At 39.2% G+C, this 19,169-nt stretch overlaps 2 protein-coding genes across 5 annotated transcripts in view; both read left to right on the top strand.

Annotated features, from left to right (window-relative positions):
- LOC101891253 (protein toll) overlaps positions 1-19,169 on the top strand; it is a 311,410-nt gene that overhangs the window by 48,618 nt on the left and 243,623 nt on the right. The gene's annotated exons all lie outside the window — the stretch shown is intronic.
- On the top strand, positions 1,949-8,898 carry LOC101893726 (uncharacterized). Of its 2 annotated transcripts, XM_005191623.4 has the most exons (9): positions 1,950-2,158; positions 2,233-2,710; positions 2,777-2,878; positions 4,991-5,516; positions 5,585-7,091; positions 7,898-7,973; positions 8,050-8,288; positions 8,348-8,625; positions 8,687-8,898. In XM_005191623.4, exons 1-9 carry the CDS (start codon positions 2,002-2,004, stop codon positions 8,816-8,818), a joined length of 3,495 nt encoding a protein of 1,164 aa, XP_005191680.3. In that variant the 5' UTR covers positions 1,950-2,001; the 3' UTR covers positions 8,819-8,898. The 2 variants fall into 2 exon arrangements, with proteins under 2 accessions (XP_019895217.2, XP_005191680.3); XM_020039658.2 differs by lacking the exons at positions 7,898-7,973; positions 8,050-8,288 and having other exon boundaries at positions 1,949-2,158.

The following is a 19,169-nucleotide window of genomic DNA, read 5'->3' as shown; positions in this document are numbered from 1 at the left end:
ACGGCCGATAAGGTGACCCTTTTCAACCACTAATTTTAATTTGAGGGTTCGTTTAGGAGTGTTTCAAGTGCAGTATTTATTTTGTTATTCAATATTTAAATGTAGCAAACAACTGCCCTGAAATTTCTTAAAGAAAAAACTCTTGGGTTCGTTATTTGTTTTCTAAACATCATTAAAAAGATGCAGTGAGTAGAATTTTTTCAGTAATTATGAAAAAAGTTATAATTCTGATAAAAGGACGAAGTGGGATTTGTACGGCCACTGTGGAACAAAGCCAGCTGTAAAATTATAATTTTCTACAGAACAGATCTTCTCGTAAACGAGCTGATGGTTTTCTCGTAGAAGACCTGGTGGTCTTCTCATAGAACACATGGGGTCTTCTTATTGAAGACCTGGAGGTCTTCTTATAGAAGGCCTGGAGGTCTTCTTATAGGAGACCTGGAGGTCTTCTTATAGAAGACCTGGAGGTCTTCTTATAGAAGACCTGGAGGTCTTCTTATAGAAGATCTGGAGGTCTACTTACAGAAGACCTGGAGCTCTTCTTATAGAAGACCTGGAGGTCTTCTTATAGAAGACCTGGAGCTCTTCTTATAGAAGACCTGGAGGTCTACTTATAGAAGACCTGGAGGTCTTCTTATAGAAGACCTGGAGGTCTTCTTATAGAAGACCTGGAGGTATTCTTATAGAAGACCTGGAGGTATTCTTATAGAAGACCTGGAGGTCTTCTTATAGAAGACCTGGAGGTCTTCTTATAGAAGACCTGGAGGTCTTCTTATAGAAGACCTGGAGGTCTTCTTATAGAAGACCTGGAGATATTCTTATAGAAGATCATAGAAGTCCAAGTCTCGACCACTACTGTTCCTGTCCGTATAGAGGATGAGATAAAAAAAAACTGCAACAAAGTCAAACGCCATAATTTTTGCATTTTTTTTTTTTTGCAATTTTATTGAATAAAATCAAAAAAAAATTCGGAAATACCATCAAATTCTTGAATAAGTTTAGATTTGTTCGAATTAGTCACCTTTGATAAGAATTATGGTCTTCAAACAGCCAATGAAACCGTCACACCCTGCCCGAATGTTGCTCTGCGGTATTTTGGCCCATTCCAGACAAAGCGCTTGCTTGAGGTAATCGACACTTTGGTATTTATTAGTGCCAACCTTGCTTTCCAAAATACTCCAAACACAATAGTCCAACGGATTGGTATCCGGAGATTTTGGTGGCCATTGTGCGCTGGAAATGAAGCGAGGAACCTCATTTTGTTACGATTCGTGCTAAGAGCGATGGTGCTGAGTCCTGTTGGAATGTCTAAGGTCCGCGGTCAAAATGTTTGCGAGCCTTTAGGCTTTATACAGCCTCCCGAATATTTTCGCGATAATATTCCGCATTTATTCTGTTACCACGGTCTATTAATAGGAGCGGGGAGCGACCATCGGCTGCTATGGCAGCCCACACCATCACCATGGCCGGCGCTTGAGTTCGGGTGGCCAACCGAAGGTGCACATTTTCAACTGACCTCTTTGGCAAGTAAACACGGTCATCGGCAGCTCACCACTTTCGGCCAAGCGAAGCAACTCTTTAGCTCTTTTGAGTCTATTTTCTTTCTGTTGCGGTGTAAGTTCTTGCACTTTTTGGAATTTCAATGGCTTTACCCCGAGCTCATTTTTTAATATTTGCCGAATGGAATATTGCGATATGTTCAGCTCACGAGCCATTTTTCGGCCACTGCGACGCTCAAGACGCTTCGTTGCTTTTCGAAACATTTTGCTGATGTTGCTGATTTCTTCCGCCCACTTCCTTACCGTCGGGCTACGCTACCAGTATCACGTTAACGAGCGATGGTACGAGACACAAAAGATTTATTCACATTTAAACCCTGGAGTGCTTTTTGGTGCTCTACCAAAATGTGGCAACACCTAAAAATGTCCCCTGTCAATTTTTCTCACAAAAAATTCAAATTTTTAACAAAAGCAAAAGGTTTAACAAAATTGTTTGAGGAAAATGCCTCCTAAAGCAAGAAAGGGTAAAAAACAGAAATCTCCTAAAGGACCACCGGAAAGAGTATACGAATTTATTACACTCGATGAAATGAAGGCACGGGAGCAAAAATATTCCAATCGTTTAAATGATTTAAGGGTCTGTCTCAATTTTATTGACGGTATGATGATGATTTAATCAAGAAAACTCCAATAATTTGAAATGAAATATTTTTATCTAACCGCAAAATTCCAGATGCCCTCATACAGGTGGAAAAATTAGATGAACTGCAGCTAATTGCCGATAAATGGCATAACTTCCTGACCTGCAATCCCTTGCCCAAACCCTATTTACCACCCGATTTGCGGTTATTTTTTACCAAATTAAAATTTTTCGAATCCCGAAATATCGAAGCGAACATCGATTGGCCATTGGCCGTCAACGAACGTAGCATTTTGGCACAAAATATATTTCGTAAAAATCTAACACGCTCGCATTTGCAACATCGCATAAAACCGGAATTTGGTCTACAATATAATGGTCATGTCAATGATTGTCTGAGCGTTATACGTCGTATTGAATATTTTTTGGCCAATGATGTTGAGGTGGTTAAATGTCCTCTGCCGAATTTGGAAGATATTAAGGAATTGAAAATTGTTGTCCAAGACGAGATTTTGGAATTTTTCAATCGTTATACATATCGGGTGCTGTGCGGCGAGGAGGCGTACATGATGTGAGTTTGATGAGAGTTGGAAATTTCGGAAGTGTTTTGAAATTAGATTTCACTTATTTCTTGTAGTCCTGTTGATCCCATAACTATGGAATATTGCTTCTCTGGTGATAATTTTCAAATGCATATTTGGTCCTTGAAGAATGTTCCTGTAAGGATTTCACATTTGGAGTAAGTTGCCGACAAGACCTTGGGGTCTTCTAGTTGAAAACCTCAGGGTATTTTCGTAGAAGACTTTTAGTAGAAGACTTCTTGGTCTTTATTTACAAGACCTCTTGGTCTTTTTTAGAAGATTTTAGGGTCTTTTCATAGAAGACCCCATGTTCTGCTCATATAAACCTTCGGTGTTCTCTCATATAAGAACTTAGTGTCTACTCATATAAACTCTTTGTTTTCTTGTAGAAGAAGTTAGAGTTTTCTCGTATAAGGCGAAGTTAGAGTCTTCTCGTATAAACTCTTTGTTTTCTTGTAGAAGAAGTTAGAGTCTTCTCGTATAAGGCGAATTTCCTCATATAAATCCTCAGAATACAGCAACGTCGTACTAGGGAAGATCAGGAGGTCCATGGAAGAGCTGAGAAGTTCGTCTCCTACATACCAGAAAGTCGTATCAAAGAATTGTCTCCTAGCAGATCAGAAGTTTGTCTCCTTCAAGATAAAGAGACCATCTCCTAGAAGACAATACGGTCGTCTTCTTGAAGACCATAAGGTCATCTCTTAGTAGACCGAAAGGTCGTCTCTTAAAATACCAGAATGTCGTCTCAGATAAGACCAGTAGTTCTTCACGTAAGGATAAGGTCTTCTTATAGAAGACCAGTAGCCCTTAACGTAAGGTGAAGGTCTTCTCATAGAAGACTTTTGGGTCTACTTCATGAAGACCTCAGGGTCTACCCCAAGAAGGCCCATCGGTCTTCTCAGGGTCATCTCATAGCAGACCCCAGTGTCTTCGCATGGAAGACATCGGACTCTTCTCATGGAAGACATAAGGATCTTCCCGTAGAAGAGCTCAGGGTTTTTTAATAGAATACTTCAAGGCATTCGCATAGAAGACGTAAGGGTCCTCTTATGGAAGAACTCAGCATACTCTCATATAAGAACTTCGGATATTATAATAGGGGACCTTAGAATCTTCTCATAGAAGACCTCAGGATCTTTTCATATAAGCCCTCACGTAAGTTCAAGGTCTTCTTATAGAAGACTTCAAGGTCTAGTCCAAGGACACCTCAGGGCTACCTCAAGGAGGCCTCAGATATGTTACCTCAATGTATTGTCATAGAAAACCTCAGGGTCTTGTCGTAAAAAACCTCAGGGTCTTGTCATAGAAGACCTTAGGGTCTTGTCATAGAAGACCTAAGGTTCTTATCATAGAAGGGCTCAGGGTCTCTCATATAAGACCTCAGGGTGTTCTCATAAAAGATCTCCGGATCTTCTCATACAAGACCCTAGTGTCTACTTCTAGAAGAACATCGGGTCTTCCGGCAGACCTCAGGGGTGCTCAAAGAATAGCTCCAGTTCTTCTTGTTGAAGTCCCCATTGTTTTTTCGAAGAACACCTTAGGGTCTTCTGGGTCCTTAGAAGGCCTAAGGGTCTTGTCACAGAAGGGCTCAGGGTCTCTCATAGAAGACCTCAGAGTGTTCTCATAAAAGATCTCCGGATCTTCCCATACAAGACCCTAGTGTCTACTCCTAGAAGAACACCGGGTCTTCCGGCAGACCTCGGGGGTACTCGAAGAATAGCTCCAGTTCTTCTGGTTGAAGTCTCCATTGTTTTATCGAAGAAGACCTTAGGGTCTTCTGCTCAAAAAGGTCAAAAAAGGAAAAAAAAAAAACCCAGTCCTAAGTGTATACTCTAATAAGGCCTCAGGGTCAACTTCAAAAAGAAATTTAGGGACTTAGAATCTTATCATATAAGTTGTTTCACAGAGGACCTTAGGGTCTCCTTATGGTTTACTTGAAGAAGACTTCGGGGTCTTCTCATAGAAGACCTCATAGAAAAGCATAGAATACCAGAAAATCGTCTCATGGAAGAACAGAAGATCGTGATATATTCAGATGGCCAGAAATACGTTCTCAGGTTGAAGACCTTAGGATTGCCTTAAGGAAGACCATAGGGTCTTGTCATAGAAGACCTTATGATCTTGTCATGGAAGGCCTCAGGGTCTTGTCATAGAAGGGCTCAGGGTCTTCTCATGGAAGACCTCGGAGTTTTCTCATAGAAAACCTCGGACTTTTCTCGGGGCTCCCTAATAGAAGACCTCACATCATCCTCTTCTTATCTTCCTCCCAGTGAACCTCGTCTGGTGGCCAATTTCCATCAAATCCAACTTCAACTCCACATCCCATCCACTATGTTGTCGGAAAATCTTACCATTCGTGCCATTCGCATGAATTTCGATCATTTGAGTGAAAAGGCCAAAAGTTTTACTCAGCTAATTACAGTGCCAGTGGACAACTTAAATGCTGGAATTCAAGATCTGCATGAATGCCTAATCAATGAATGGCTGATGCAATTGGATTTACAAAATCGCGTACGAGAAGATTTAATACAAAAGCGACTAGACTATGAGGAACAATTACGGCAATATGAAGAAGAACAAGCGAAAAAGAAGGGCAAGAAAGCAGCCAGCGATGAAGGCGATGGTAAGAAGTCAAAGAAAACGAAAATTGTTAAACCCACCAAAGAACCGCCCATAATTGAGGCCGACGTAGTTCCGGATACCTATGCGGATTTTCTTGAAGAAGAACAAAAACAATATGAATCATTTATAAATACCATCTATAATCCGGAAACATTGGATTTGGATAGCGATGAGGTGGGCTGGAAGTTGATGTCATTGGAATTTCCAAAGTTTTAAAAATGTTTTAAATTATTACTTTGTAGATAAATTTGAAAAAGTTTTTCATATTGGGCGGAGTCTATCAGCTGTACTATGTCAGCAAACCAAATCATGTGGATTTGGATTTTGAGCGTTTCAATATGACCTGGCATTATAATGAGGGGAAATTGAAAATTGATGAAGATATGTTCATACCTCCAACATCCAGATTTATGGCTAGGCGCACAACTCGCCTAATGAGCCATTTGAGTCTGAGTCGCATGTCTAGGTTGGATAAGAATTTGAATGTTTCCAAATCTTCCACGGATCCCGAGTGCCCTTGGTTTGTTTTGACTTTCAAATTGCCGGAATATCTATGCCACTGGGGTGAGCCATTGGCATGTCATTATGAAATAATTGAAAAGATTTTGGAAGAGAAGGAAGAAGTAGTGCCAGCTCCCATGGTCAGTTCCATGAAAAAGTCCAAGGGTCCGAGAAAATTGCCTTCCAAAGTATCCTTAACTGGGATCCAAACTCATCCTGTGGCAGAATCTTTTCCCCTAAATCGTTCCTACGCCAGCGAGGCCGGAAATTCCATGTTGAAACTACGACGTCTCGGTGCCTCTCACCGTTTCTCCCAGGGTAATTTCTTTCAATCTTCCCTGTCGCTGCGTATCAGCCAAGCCGATATTCCACGCAGGGCTCGCAGCTCTGATGGCACCTTGAATGTGGAGGATTTCTTTATAAATTGTCTTCTAAATAAGGCACAAGTTCGCCATTTGCAAAGGCATTGTGTGCCTCGAATTATTTCATCTTTTAAGTTTCCCAAAGAATTGAGGGAGGAAGAATTGGAGGCATTTCGCAAAAAGCCCAAAAGCAAAGGTGGAACTCTGCTAAGGAAGCAGCAGGAGGCCCTGGAGAAAAGCAATGCCAAAAAGCAAGCAATGAAAACAGAATTTTCCTACAGCGTTATGCAAAACAACCCCGAACGTCTTTATCCCACTTATCCAAGGGAGGAATTGCTGCGGATTGTCAAATATCTGCCAGATGACAGCGATGAGCAAAGTCACGAACCCAAAACCTTTCTCGAACTACTTCGCCTACTCAATTCCATAAAATCCAAATATAAAAACCGACCGCGACTTATTTTAGATTTGAAAACCATAAAATCCAAAACGAAATGGCAAAATAAACGTTTGAAATATTTTTTCAAAAAATATGATCGCCCAACACTACAACGGTCCATAAGTATGGAAAAGAATATTGGAAAAGCAACGAAACGTATAGCTGCCAAACATAAGGAGGAAAATTTAAAGTCTTCCCTCGCAAGTGAAAGTAAACGAGATTTGCGGCGTGAAACAAGTAAAGTACAAATTGTTGAGCCATCTCCAGGTCAGGAGCCACCAGATGTCTCCGTATTGGATATAAGTTCAGAGTCTCAGGTTAAAGTGGAAAAATTTGCAAGGAAAGAACCAAAGAAGTTACGTTACTCCCATTGGACCACAAGACATATTCTTCACTCGGAATATGATCAAGAGAAGCAAACAATGACCATACAAACGGATCGATTGGGTGAGAGAGAAGTTGTTATTTATTCTATGTTTTAAAATTCAAGCATTGAGGAGACATAAACACCAGAAAAATTCTAACAAAAGAAAACAAGTTTTTCTGATATCGAAGACCATAAAATAGAAGGCCATACGTGTTCCCCATATATGGTCATCGACGAAGTGTCCCCGGTCTTCTCGTGGAAGACAAACTGGACGTCTCAAAACAATCAGTTGGTCTTTTGATATAGAAGCAGCGTGTCTTCGCAAAGAAGAGAAGGGTGTTTTCTCATAGAAGAGCAGAAGATCTGCTCATGGAAGACCAGAGGCAGTGGATCAGCTGGTCTTCTCATAGAGGACAAATTGGTTTTCTCAGAGAAGACCAGTTGGGTCCACTAGTCTTCTCATAGAAGAGCCGAAGGTCTTCTCATAGAAGAGCCGAAGGTCTTCTCACAGAAGAGCCGAATGTCTTCTCATAGAAGAGCCGAAGGTCTTCTAATAGAAGGCCCAAATGTATTGTCCAAGAATACCTAAAGGTCTTTTCCAAGACGATCCAAACGGCTTCTCATAGAATAGTTTTTCGCCAGCACAAGGTTAATATGCGAAAAGGTGAAAATAAGGAATTTAACCGAATTGTTTTTTGACTTACTGGTAATGCGTGATGTATGTAGTTGTTTTTATTACTGGTCTGCTGGTAGAGCAGAAAATATGTTTTTGTCATTACCATGTAATGCAGAGAGGGGAATCCTGTTAATTAATTTGTTGGTAGTTAATCAACCCGTCAGACACATCATACATATTTTGAATATTTTTCCGTATTACAAATTTCAGGCTATATCGGGTTCGCCTTTAAGCGTTATGAGCATTTTCCTTTCAAATATTGGAGTTTGGAACCTAGCCAAGAAGAGTAAGAATTTTTCCCACATCCTTCATTCTTTTTACGAAAAGAAAAGTAATAACCTTTATCCGAATCGCCGTTTCAGTCCCGATAATGAGGTGATTTTCACCCTCGAAACACAATATGTTCGCTGTGTGCTGTACTGTACCCCAAATGGCATAAGGGGTCATGTTACCGAACCCACAAAGAAATTCGTACGAAATCCCAAAATGTATTTAATTATTGAGAAGCCGATGAAAGACTATAAGGAGTTCAAGAAAATATTTAAAGAAAATTATTTGAATATTTTCGCTGAACATGATGCATGCTATTACATTGAAAATGGTGGGAAAGCAGATTTCAAATTAATAAATTTGATTACTTTCCATATTTTCGTTTTCCAGGATATTTTTCTGAAAAACATTTAGCCACCGAAATGCATAGCTATTGTTGCATGGCCATCCATAGCACCCAAATGAAATTCCAGTTTTCTCAATGGAATCGTTTGGCCAAGAGACGTGACATAATTTTGAAGTTTGAACAGTACAAAGATCTGCCCGAAAATATGGTGGAGGTGCGCATTACCCCTGAGGAGGCATTTTTCGTTGAAATTACGGAATTGTGTTCAGATGATTTGGATGTCATTAAGTTGCAGTATAGCAATACGTGGCGAAATATTGGTGTAGGTGTTTGGGGGTCTCTTTGGTTATGGATGAAAATTTTGTATTTCGGTTTCTTTTTAGACCTATACCGACCTACATCATCTGATCAATTCCATGTATCCAGCTGCCACAGATTTGAGGTGCAAAAATCCTAAATTGATTTCGTGCATTCGAGATTTGCTAAATGAAATACGGCCTTTGAGTTTTTCGTGATATTAAATAATTTAATTTTTTGATTTCTTTTTTTTAATTTTGAAGTTTTAATAAAGTTGTTTAGATATTTCAATATTCCATCACCTCGTTGACCTCTTGGTTGACTGTTGATTTTGGGGTTCTACTTTGAGAATGGTTTGAAAATTTCACTTAATAACTTTTGCACAAAAACTCATCTAGCAAAAATCTGATAGGCGTCACTTTCGCACAACCAATTACATACTCTCTACATTACCAGTAGGCCTAAAAATAATGACAACTATATACCATCTGCATTATCAATATGCTATTAACATAATCCTACATACCTCCAGCCATAAGTTATATGATATAAAATGAAATGTATTCCTAAGCAAAATCAAATGCATGGAAAAAATCAAATGCAAACTAAAAAGAAATGATTGATTGAAAATATTTGTAAAGACATGTCCAATTTATCCTGCAAGAAAATCTATTAGACATTTGTGCCACTTTCAGTACAAGCTAAAAAGAAAGTCAAGCGTTCCACCTAAATCCAAAAATAATAAGTTATTCAAAAAATGATTCTCAAAATGTCTTAGAAAATATCAAAATGAATAAAATGTCGGACAACAAAGCTTAGATCGTTGGATTGAATCTTCACGACGTCAAAACAAAACAAACAATTAAAAAAGCAACTAAGTTCACCTGGCTAAACTTTTAATACCCTCCATCATTTGGAAGGAACTTGAAATTTTTCAAAAAAAAAATCCGAAAATTGTCACTTAATTGAAAACTTTGTTGCCATATGCTGTAGTACCCATTACGAACTTCAAATACGAAATTTGAAACAGTTCCATTTAAAAATGTCGTTGAAATCATCAAAATACCGACTATCGGGAGGTTACATTATATGGGTCTATCCACAAATTTTTGCCATATGCCGTAGAGCCCATCACGAACTTCAAATACGAAATTTGAAATAATTCCGGTAAATAATGTCGGTAAAATCATGAAAATAGCGAATATCAGGAGGTACCGTTCTATGGGGGCTATAAGAAAACGTGGACCGACATGGCCCATTTACGAACTCAACTCGTTCGAAAGACAACGTCATTACAACAGACAGATGGACAGACGGACGGCGCTGGAACGTCTTAGAATTTTACTCAGATCCAGAATATACAGGATGTGACGAAAAACTGCAACCAGACTGCAGTCATTTCTAAGCCACTCGTGCGGCAGCGGTTAAAATTATTCCAGTGACAGCTCATTATATTGTATAGAAGCGAATAAAAGCATTTGGTGAGAATTTTCCAAAAAATAGATATTCGTGATGGAATTCAAGCGTAATATTGCGATTTCTTTGTATTTGGCTGGAAAACCACAAGTGGCTATCGTTAGAGCACTCCAGCATTTAAATGGGAATAAATCTTTTGTGTCTCATAACATCGTTCGTTACCGTGATAGTGGTAGCGTAGCCCGACGTCAAGGAAGTGGACGGAAGAAAACAGCAAAATCAGCAGAAATGTTCGAAAAGTAAAGAAGCGACTTGATCGAAACCCGCATCGCAGTGGCCGAAAAATGGCTCGTGAGCTAAACACATGTCGCAATATTCCATTCGTCAAATATTGAAAAATGAGCTCGGGGTAAAGTCATTGAAATTCCAAAAAGTGCAAGAACTTACACCACAACAGAAAGAATATGGACTCAAAAGAGCTAAAGAGTTGTTTCACTTGGCCGAAAGTAGTGAACTGCCGAATTTGGTTTTCTCCGAAAAGAAAAGATTCGATGTCCAGTAGTTCGTGTTTAGTTGCCAAAGAGGTCGACTTAAAATGTGCCCCTTCGGTTGGCCACCAGAACTCATGGTGATGGTGTGGGGCGCCATAACAGTCGATGGTCGCTCTCCGCTCGTATTAATCGACCGTGGCATCAGAATAAATGCCGAATATTATAGCGAAAATACTCTGGAGGGTGTATTAAAGCCTTGCGCAAACACCAACGCAAACATTTTGGCCGCAGATCTTGGACATTCCAACAGGACCCTGCACCATCGCACTCAGCACGCGCCACCCAAGAATGGTTACAAAATGAGGTTCTCGCTGCGTTTCGAGCACACAATGGTCACCAAATCTACAGATACCAATCCGTTGGACTATTGTGTCTGGAGTATTTTGGAAAGCAAGGTTGGCACTAAAAAATACCAAAGTGTCGATTACCTCAAGCAAGTGCTTCGTCGAGAATGGACTAAAATACCGCAGAGCAATATTCGGGCAGCGCGTGACGGTTTCATTGGCCGTTTGAAGGCCATAATTCGTGCCAAAGGTGACCAATTCGAACCAATCAAACTTATTCTAAAATTGTATGCTATTTCCGACGTTTTTTGCTTTCATTCAAAAAATTTATAAAAAGATGTTAAAATTATGCCGTTTGACTTTGTTGCAGTTTTTTATCTCACCCTGTATATACTTTGTAAGGTCTGTTATGAATATTTCTAGGAGTTACAAATGGAATGACAAAGCTTATTTACCCTCCATAGAATGGTGGAGCGTATAAAAAGAAAAATACGAAAACTCTGTTTCGACAAATACGTCTTCAAACAACAAAAATCCGGCAGATTCTGAAAGTAGAGCTAAAAACGCAGACTTGTGTAAAAATTTTGGCCGTTTGCATGGAAGATACCAAAAGAAGTGGACCGATATTAGCGAATATCGAATACCATTTAAGTTTGATAAAAATATTGTGATGTTCGAAGTTTGATGTAGGTAGGGTGCTTCCTTCGAAACAGAACCGATATATGAATTTCATCCCAAAGAATATGTTGCCCTACTTTTTATTTCGATCAGTAACATTTTAGATGCTCCTCCTGACTACTGGTATAAAACAAAGGAAATACCTAATTATAAGCTGGTGTCATTATTTGTCCATGTAAAATATACAAAATATGGCAAAAAGGTAGCCCTAGGACTTCCACCTTGCATACGTCTTTTGGCGATGCTTAAAAAAGGTCAATTTTGTTTCTCATCTACCAAAAAAATGGAAAAAATTTCCATTGCAAGTCCTAGTTGGCCTTTCCAATCCTAACCCTGCACCATGGAAAAATTCATTGCAAAATTATAGATCTTCCAACCGAGTTTTGGCTGTCTTCGGGATAAGCGGCTATTCTTTGTCTACTGAAACTCAATAAAGGAATGGAGAAAAATTAATCTTTTCATTTGAAGACCTTTAAGATTCAATTTTTTTCATAGATTTTTCATCAGAATGGAGGTCTTTTGGCTAGCGACATTAGCCCATTTTGTCTTTTATTATAGACGCTTGAAATATCAATCTCACCGTTCTAAAAGAATGATTTATTTTTGTTTTCTTATTTTTTTTTTTAATTTCATTCAATTTCGCATCAAAAATTCATTTCCCCCCCCAAAAAAAAAAAAAAAAAAAAAAAAAAAAAAAACACCACACAAAAACTAAATGCCAGCAATTATTTTCGAATTTAAAATATTATTCATGGCATTTAAGCATTAGCTTAAAAGAAAAATTCATCTTCAGCTATTCCTGATATTTTAGCATGAAAACCAATAGCAAGAACAACAGCAGCAGCAACAGAACAATTCATCTCATTTACATTTTTTCCATTATCTGTTTTGGCAATGAATAATTTCATATTCCTGCAATTTCCACTGAATTAATTAAAACAAGAATCCATTAAAACTTTTCACTCCCAACAAATCTAAACTGCATGAGTTTTGTTTCGCGCTCACTCGCTCACTTCCCCTCACCTCACATACACACGGCTCATTTCACTAATCTAATTTTGAGAAATATTTTATCCACAAGTTAAGCGGAAATGTAAAACTAAAATGAAATTTGTTTTGGAAACAAAACAAAAAAGAGAAAATCATAATAGTTATGGTGGCAGCATTCACACCGTTTAGTTTTTCATTAAAACTTTTTTTTTCGGGTAAAGTTTTCATGCGAAAGTAAATTAGGTGGCCCTTGAAGGCATCAAAAAAAAAAAAAACGAAAAAACTTTAATTTCACCGAGGGGACTTTTTAAGGGATTCAAAACAAAAGTTGTTGGGCATCAACAAAGGAATTGTCAAAATCACAAGACGTAGTAACTACGTCAAAGTTCATTTATGATAATAATCTTGTTACCTATTTCTCTGCCTCTTTGTCGTGATTATTGTATTTTATAAAACAAAAATAATCTACTTACATACACTCACACATTCTCTTTTTAAGCTATAGACAATATTCTTCTTAAATATTCATTCCATTATCTCTTTTTATCTCATTTTAGGTATGTAAACAATCGCCTGTGAATTTCGTGTTTATTTCTTTGGAAATATCCTCCCATTGTCTTTTATGTTTTTTTGGTAAGTTCAACTATAAACAAGGACATCACAGAAACCGTCAAACAAATGTATTATTTAAGAACGTATTGTTTGTGGGTTTGTTTGTTTTTTTTTTTAGTTTTCTCACATTTATAATCGCCTTTGCTCATCTTTACTTTACTGAAAAATTGAAGGGCGAGTGCCAAAACAAAACAAGATATAATCGACGGAGTCTGCTTTTTGATACCCTACTCTACAACATATGTTGGGGGTATTATAAGTTTGATTGGGCCAAAAATTATGTAACACCTCGAAATATTTGTTTTTCCACATTGGAAAGTATATGTGGATCTTCCTATCTTGCCGAGCTGAGTCGATCTAGCTTTGTATGTCCGTCCGTCTGTCTATCTGTCCATGTTAATTTCTAATCCAGCTACAGGTCGCAATTATGGCCCGAACCTCACGAAATTGAAAATGGAGGTGGGGTTAGGGTCAAAATAGAATCCTATTGTTTTTTAGCAATGATCGCACGATATTTAGGGGTTGAAATGGAACAAAAATAGAAAATTTTCATGATGTTGCAGTTGCTCTATAGGCTACAATTATGAACCAATCGACGCGAAAATGTACATGGAGTTAGAGTTTAGGACTGGGCAGAAACCTACCGATTTGGGCGGCCATCGGACAATAATAAAATAGACCCTAACTTTTATGTAAAAAATATGAAAATTTCCACTAAACCGCGAATATTTTTAATCCCAGCCAAATCACAAATACATTAAAAGATCACTTCTGACCATTACAGTGATGCCAATAGCCAAGAAATCGGATATATAGCAAAATAGGTACAATATATATGTAAAAGAATTGATCTTATTTATTCTGCTTATAAATCAAGAACCGCTGAACCGATTTTCACAATTCCCATCAATTCGGAATGGTATCTTGCCTGAAAAGCAGAAAATCTAAGAAAATCGCTAATAAAAAAGTGAATATACTAATAAAAAAGTGAATATCTTTTGTTCCATTTTTTTTCAATTTTTCTCATATATTTTATTATATGCATGTCACAATTATCGTCCGATCATGAAATTTGGGATGGGGGTAGGGTCAGAATTAAAGACTATTGTTCTTAAGATGTACATGGTCTAAAAAAAATTTAATTTTTCTAATTTTGTAGTCGTTCTTTGGGCCACAATTGAAAACTAATAGACACGGAATTTCACATCAGAAGAGTGTTAAGAACAAGGAAGAAGTCCATCATTTTGGATGACCATTGGATTATATTTACCTCTGGGCAGAGCTCTTTGACATTATTTCCAAAACGAAATCTTCCAAAATGGATTTGGATATAAGGGGACTTCAAACATATAGTAGTGTTGTAGGGTATAACATATGGTCGGCAACGCACGACTATAGCCTGTGCTTACTTGTTATAATTGAATATACCCAAATCCAGCTCTGATTTTATGGGTCACAAAAAATATCGGAAATAGCATAACATTTTTGAATGAGTTTAGATTTGTTCGAATTAGTCACCTTTGGCACGAATTATGGCCGTCAAACGGCCAATGAAACCGTCACACGCTGCCCAAATGTTGCTCTGTGGTATTTCGGCTCATTCCGGGTGAAACGCTTGCTTAATGTGATCGACACTTTGGACAACGAATGTTTTCTCATCGGAGAAAACCAAATTCGGAAGTTCACCACTTTCGGCCAAGCGAAGCAACTCTTTAGCTCTTTTGAGTGCATTTTCTTCCTGTTGCAGTGTAAGTTCTTGCACTTTTTGGAATTTCAATGGCTTTACCCCGAGTAAATTTTTCAATATTTGCCGAATGGAATATTTCGATAGGTTCAGCTCACGAGCCACTGCGACGCGGGTTTCGATAAAGTCGCTCCTTTACTTTTCGAACCATTTCTACTGATGTTGCTGTTTTCTTCCCTCCACTTCCTCGACGTCGGGCTACGCTACCACTATAACGGTAACAAGTGATGGTACGAGACACAAAAAATTTATTCACATTTAAATGCTGAAGTGTTCTAACGATAGCCACTTGTGGTTTTCCAGCCAAACATAAAGAAATCACACTATCACGCTTGAATTCCATCACGAATAACTTTTTTTCTGGAAAATTCTCACCAAAATGCTTTTGTACGCTGGCAAACATTATAATGAGCTGTCACTGGAATAATTTTAACAGCTGTCGGACGAGTAGTTTAGAAATGACAGCAGTCTCAAGTTGGTTGCAGTTTTTTTCATCTCATCCTTTAGAGTTCCGGTTTTTTTTAAGTATGGTCCTCCCATGCAGTCACATTTCGAGGATGGAGAGCCACCTCAATAATCGCTCTTGGCGTTTCAGAGCCCCAAATGCCGCTATTTTGCTTCTTGACTTAGCCATCGATCTGAAGCGGGTCTCATCGTTTGATTTATTTTTCGATTGACGTCCAGATTATTTTCAGGCATTTCTAGGACCTGAACAACAAAGACACGATAACGTTATTGATGATCAGCCTGCTAGAGTTAAATGAAATTTATAAAACCCAAGTTTTAATGTCATGTGATCTGATTTTCAGAAAATTATGTAACAGAACAGTGTTGGCTTGGTTGTACGGGATGCCATAGTATTCTTTGTTGCAAAAAGGGTCAGGCTTAATCCCTTTATTGTTGTTTCTATAAAAATAACGTTTGTTTATTAGTGGAGAACGATAGTAATGTTTACTAGGGGGTAAGGCAGGGAATACCTATGTTTCGGAAAGAGCTACCAATCCTCATCAGTTCCCTTGTTTTTTCTTTTTTCTGGAATATTCTCCCCAGAAGTTATTTTAAAAATAACTTCTATCATAAAAAAACATTTTTTACCCAAGTGACGAGATCGTAAGCTCAATAGAAGAGAACCAAAAAATTAAATAAAACTAAAATTCTTTTGGAAAATATTCTAAATCTTACAACCGCACTTATAAACATTTACATCTTTCTGGTAAACATTACCATCATTCTCCACTTATAAACAAACGTTGTTCTTATAAAAACAACAAGAAAGGAATTAAGCTTGACTATTTTGCAACAACAAAATTGTATAACTCTAACATTATATGGTTCGATTTGCATTCATCGTGAAGTCTTACAACTGTAGTTCTAACCCTTTTGGTCATCGGATTTCAATGCAGCAGTTGTTTTCGGCATTAGTGGCATTACGAGGAAGACTGTGCCTAAATGACTGTCAGAAAATAGTGCAGATTGTGGCACATATATATATATATATTTTTTGCTCTATATAACTCGGCAATACAATTACTCTTATTCGGTACCCCACTTCTTAATGTAGGGTACAATTATGAGATCTCTTAAAGGACAAAAGCCAAACCAACATGGCCCATGGCCCATACACAGCTACATAAAACATTATCTCAAAGCCTTTCAAAAGTGTTCTGTTTATATCTGTGTGCAACATCACTTGTCATTTATGCGAACATAGATGTCCTTATGACACTCTTCCAATTGTTTTTGTTTGATGGTGTTTGTGTGTGTGTTTTTTGTAAGCTTTCTTTTTGTCAATTTAAACATGAATATGTTTTAAGTTAGTTTTTTTTTGTTTTTGTTTAGTTCTTTTGAGAATTCATACAACAAGTTGGATCATTTCGTTCTTTCTTTGGGTTTTTGTTTTATTTTGGCCAGGGAGAAAATAATTGAGTTTGCTGTGTCTGCATTTGGATAGCATCGTTTTGTGTGTGCGCCTTTTGTTCGTCTTCTTGCTGTTGTTGTTGGTTTCTTTTTTCGTTTGATTGTTCTCTTATATCCTTAGAGATAGATGATGCCTTAGTGAATTTTCATGTTGTGGTTTATGTTCATAATTAAAATGATATGGAAATATTCTTGGAAATGTGTGTTCAAGTACTCGGTGCTGCTGAATAAGACAAAAAAAAATTGCAAACAATGGGGGTTTGTTCTAAAGATATTTGGATTTAAGGACACGAAAACATTTGGAGTTTTGTAAGTTAAAAATTTTGAAAAAAAGGATGATAGGGGAAATGTCTGTTCTTGGAAAGAAAGTTTAAAGTGATTAAGACAGGTAACAAGTACCTTAAATGAATTAAGGATCAAGGGTTGAGCGCAAAGAACACCCGGGCAAGTATAAAATCCTTTTTTAAGGAAATAAAAAAAAAAAAAAAAACAAAAAATAATATTGGGGTTTTAAAGCGTGTGAAGATCTACGGGGAACATGGAATTTAACTCCCTCACTATAGTCAGAAAGTAGCCCCCTCTATATCTGTGGCCCACAAACGCAGGCATTTGATATCTTTGGCCTCAGAGCACAACTATTTGATAGACCTCTAAGGACAACTATTCGATAGTTATGACTCCTGAACGCCCTCTATGTCAAGATACTTTGCAGCTGGGGCCCTGAGGCCCTTTAGTTTATTGTAGTGGCCTCTGAAACCGTCTACTCCACAGTATTGGCCTTTATGGCCAGCTAATCAACATCACGGTCCTCTGTGGCCTGCTTTTCAATAGAAGCGTCTTCTGTGGCCAGCTAATCAACAGCAGCGCCATCTGTGGCCATCTGGTTTACAGTTTGAGAGGTTTGCAGCCTCTGTGTCCATCGGTCTACAGTAGCCAGCTGACCTACAGTAGTCGCATCTGTGGTCGGCTACTCCACAGTAGCGGCCTCTATGGCCTGGTTTTCAACAATAGCGTCTTCTGTGGCCAGCTAATCAACGGCAGCGGCCTCTGTGGCCATCTGGTTTACAGTTTGAGAGGTTTGCAGCCTCTGTGGCCTACAGTAGCAGACTCAGTGTCCATCGGTCTACAATAGCAGCCTCTGTGACCAGCTGGCCTACAGTAGTCGCATCTATGGTCGGCTACTCCACAGTAGCGGCCTCTGCGGCCAACTGTTTTACAGTAGCGGCCTCTGCTGCCAACTGTTTTACAGTAGCGGCCTCTGTGGACATCGGGTCTACAGTAGCAACCTCTGTGACCAGCTGTTTTAAAGTGGCGGCTTCTGTGGACATCTGGCCTGCAGTAGCAATCTCTGTGACTAGCTGCTCTACTGTAGTGGCATCTGTGGTCAGCTACTCTACAGAGGCGGCCACTGTGGCCATCTGGTCAACAGTAGCAGCCTATGTGGCTAGCTGGCCTACAGAAGCCACATAAGTGATCAGCTAGCCTATAGTAACGGCCTCTGTGATCAGATGGCCTGCAGGAGCGGAATCTATGGTCAGATGGTCTACAGAAGCGGCATCTGTTTTCAGCAAATCTAAAGTAGCCAGGTGCTCTAGCAGCCACTGTGGTCAGCTGACCTATAGTAGAGCCTGATGTGGTCAGCTACTCTAAAGTAGCGGCCTTTGTGGACAGCTGCTCTAGCTTAGAAGTCTCTGTCTTAGTCTTAGAAGGCAGCTACTTCAAAGTAGCGGCCTTTGTGGACAGCTGCTCTCGCTTAGAAGCCTCTGTGGTCAGCTGACCTACAGTAGATGCCTCTGTGAACAGTTGCTCTACAGTGGCGGCCTCTGTGTCCATCGACTGTGTAGCAGCCTCTGTGGCCAGCTGGCGTACAGTAGTCGCATCTGTGGTCAGCTACTCCACAGCAGCGGCCTTTGTGGCCACCTTCTCTACATTGGCGGCCTCTGTGGCCAGCTGCTCTTCAGTAGCGGCATCTGTGGTCAGCTAATCAACAGCAGCGGCCTCTGTGGCCATCTGGTTTACAGTAGCAGGCTCTGTGGCCTACAGTTGCTGCATCTGTGGTCAGCTACACCATTGTAGCGGCCTCTGTGGCCAGCTGCTCTACACTGGCGGCCTCTTTAGTCATCTGACATACAGTACCGGCCTCTGTGGCCAGCAACTCTGCAGTAGCAGCCAACTGCCCTACAGTAGCGGCATCTGCCACAAGCTGCAATACAGCATAAGCCCTACAGTAGCGGCCTCTGTGGCCATACACTCTACAGCAAAACCCTCTATGGTCACCTATTCTCCTGCACCGCCATATATTGTCACCTACTCTACAGTGGCGGCCATCTACTCTACAAGAGTGATCTCTATGACCAAGTACTCTACTTTAGCGGTT

Source organism: Musca domestica, unplaced genomic scaffold (assembly GCF_030504385.1).
Source record: "Musca domestica strain aabys unplaced genomic scaffold, Musca_domestica.polishedcontigs.V.1.1 1, whole genome shotgun sequence".
Taxonomy (NCBI): Eukaryota; Metazoa; Arthropoda; class Insecta; order Diptera; family Muscidae; genus Musca; species Musca domestica.
This window is presented reverse-complemented; position numbering and strand designations above follow the sequence as displayed.

Excerpts from the sequence above, each read along its gene's own strand:
- LOC101893726 (XM_005191623.4), top strand. The coding sequence starts at position 2,002 with ATGCCTCCTAAAGCAAGAAAGGGTAAAAAACAGAAATCTCCTAAAGGA. Across the intron at positions 7,974-8,049 it reads TTGGAACCTAGCCAAGAAGA|TCCCGATAATGAGGTGATTT; the intron begins GTAAGAATTTTT and ends TCGCCGTTTCAG. Across the intron at positions 8,289-8,347 it reads ATGCTATTACATTGAAAATG|GATATTTTTCTGAAAAACAT; the intron begins GTGGGAAAGCAG and ends TTCGTTTTCCAG.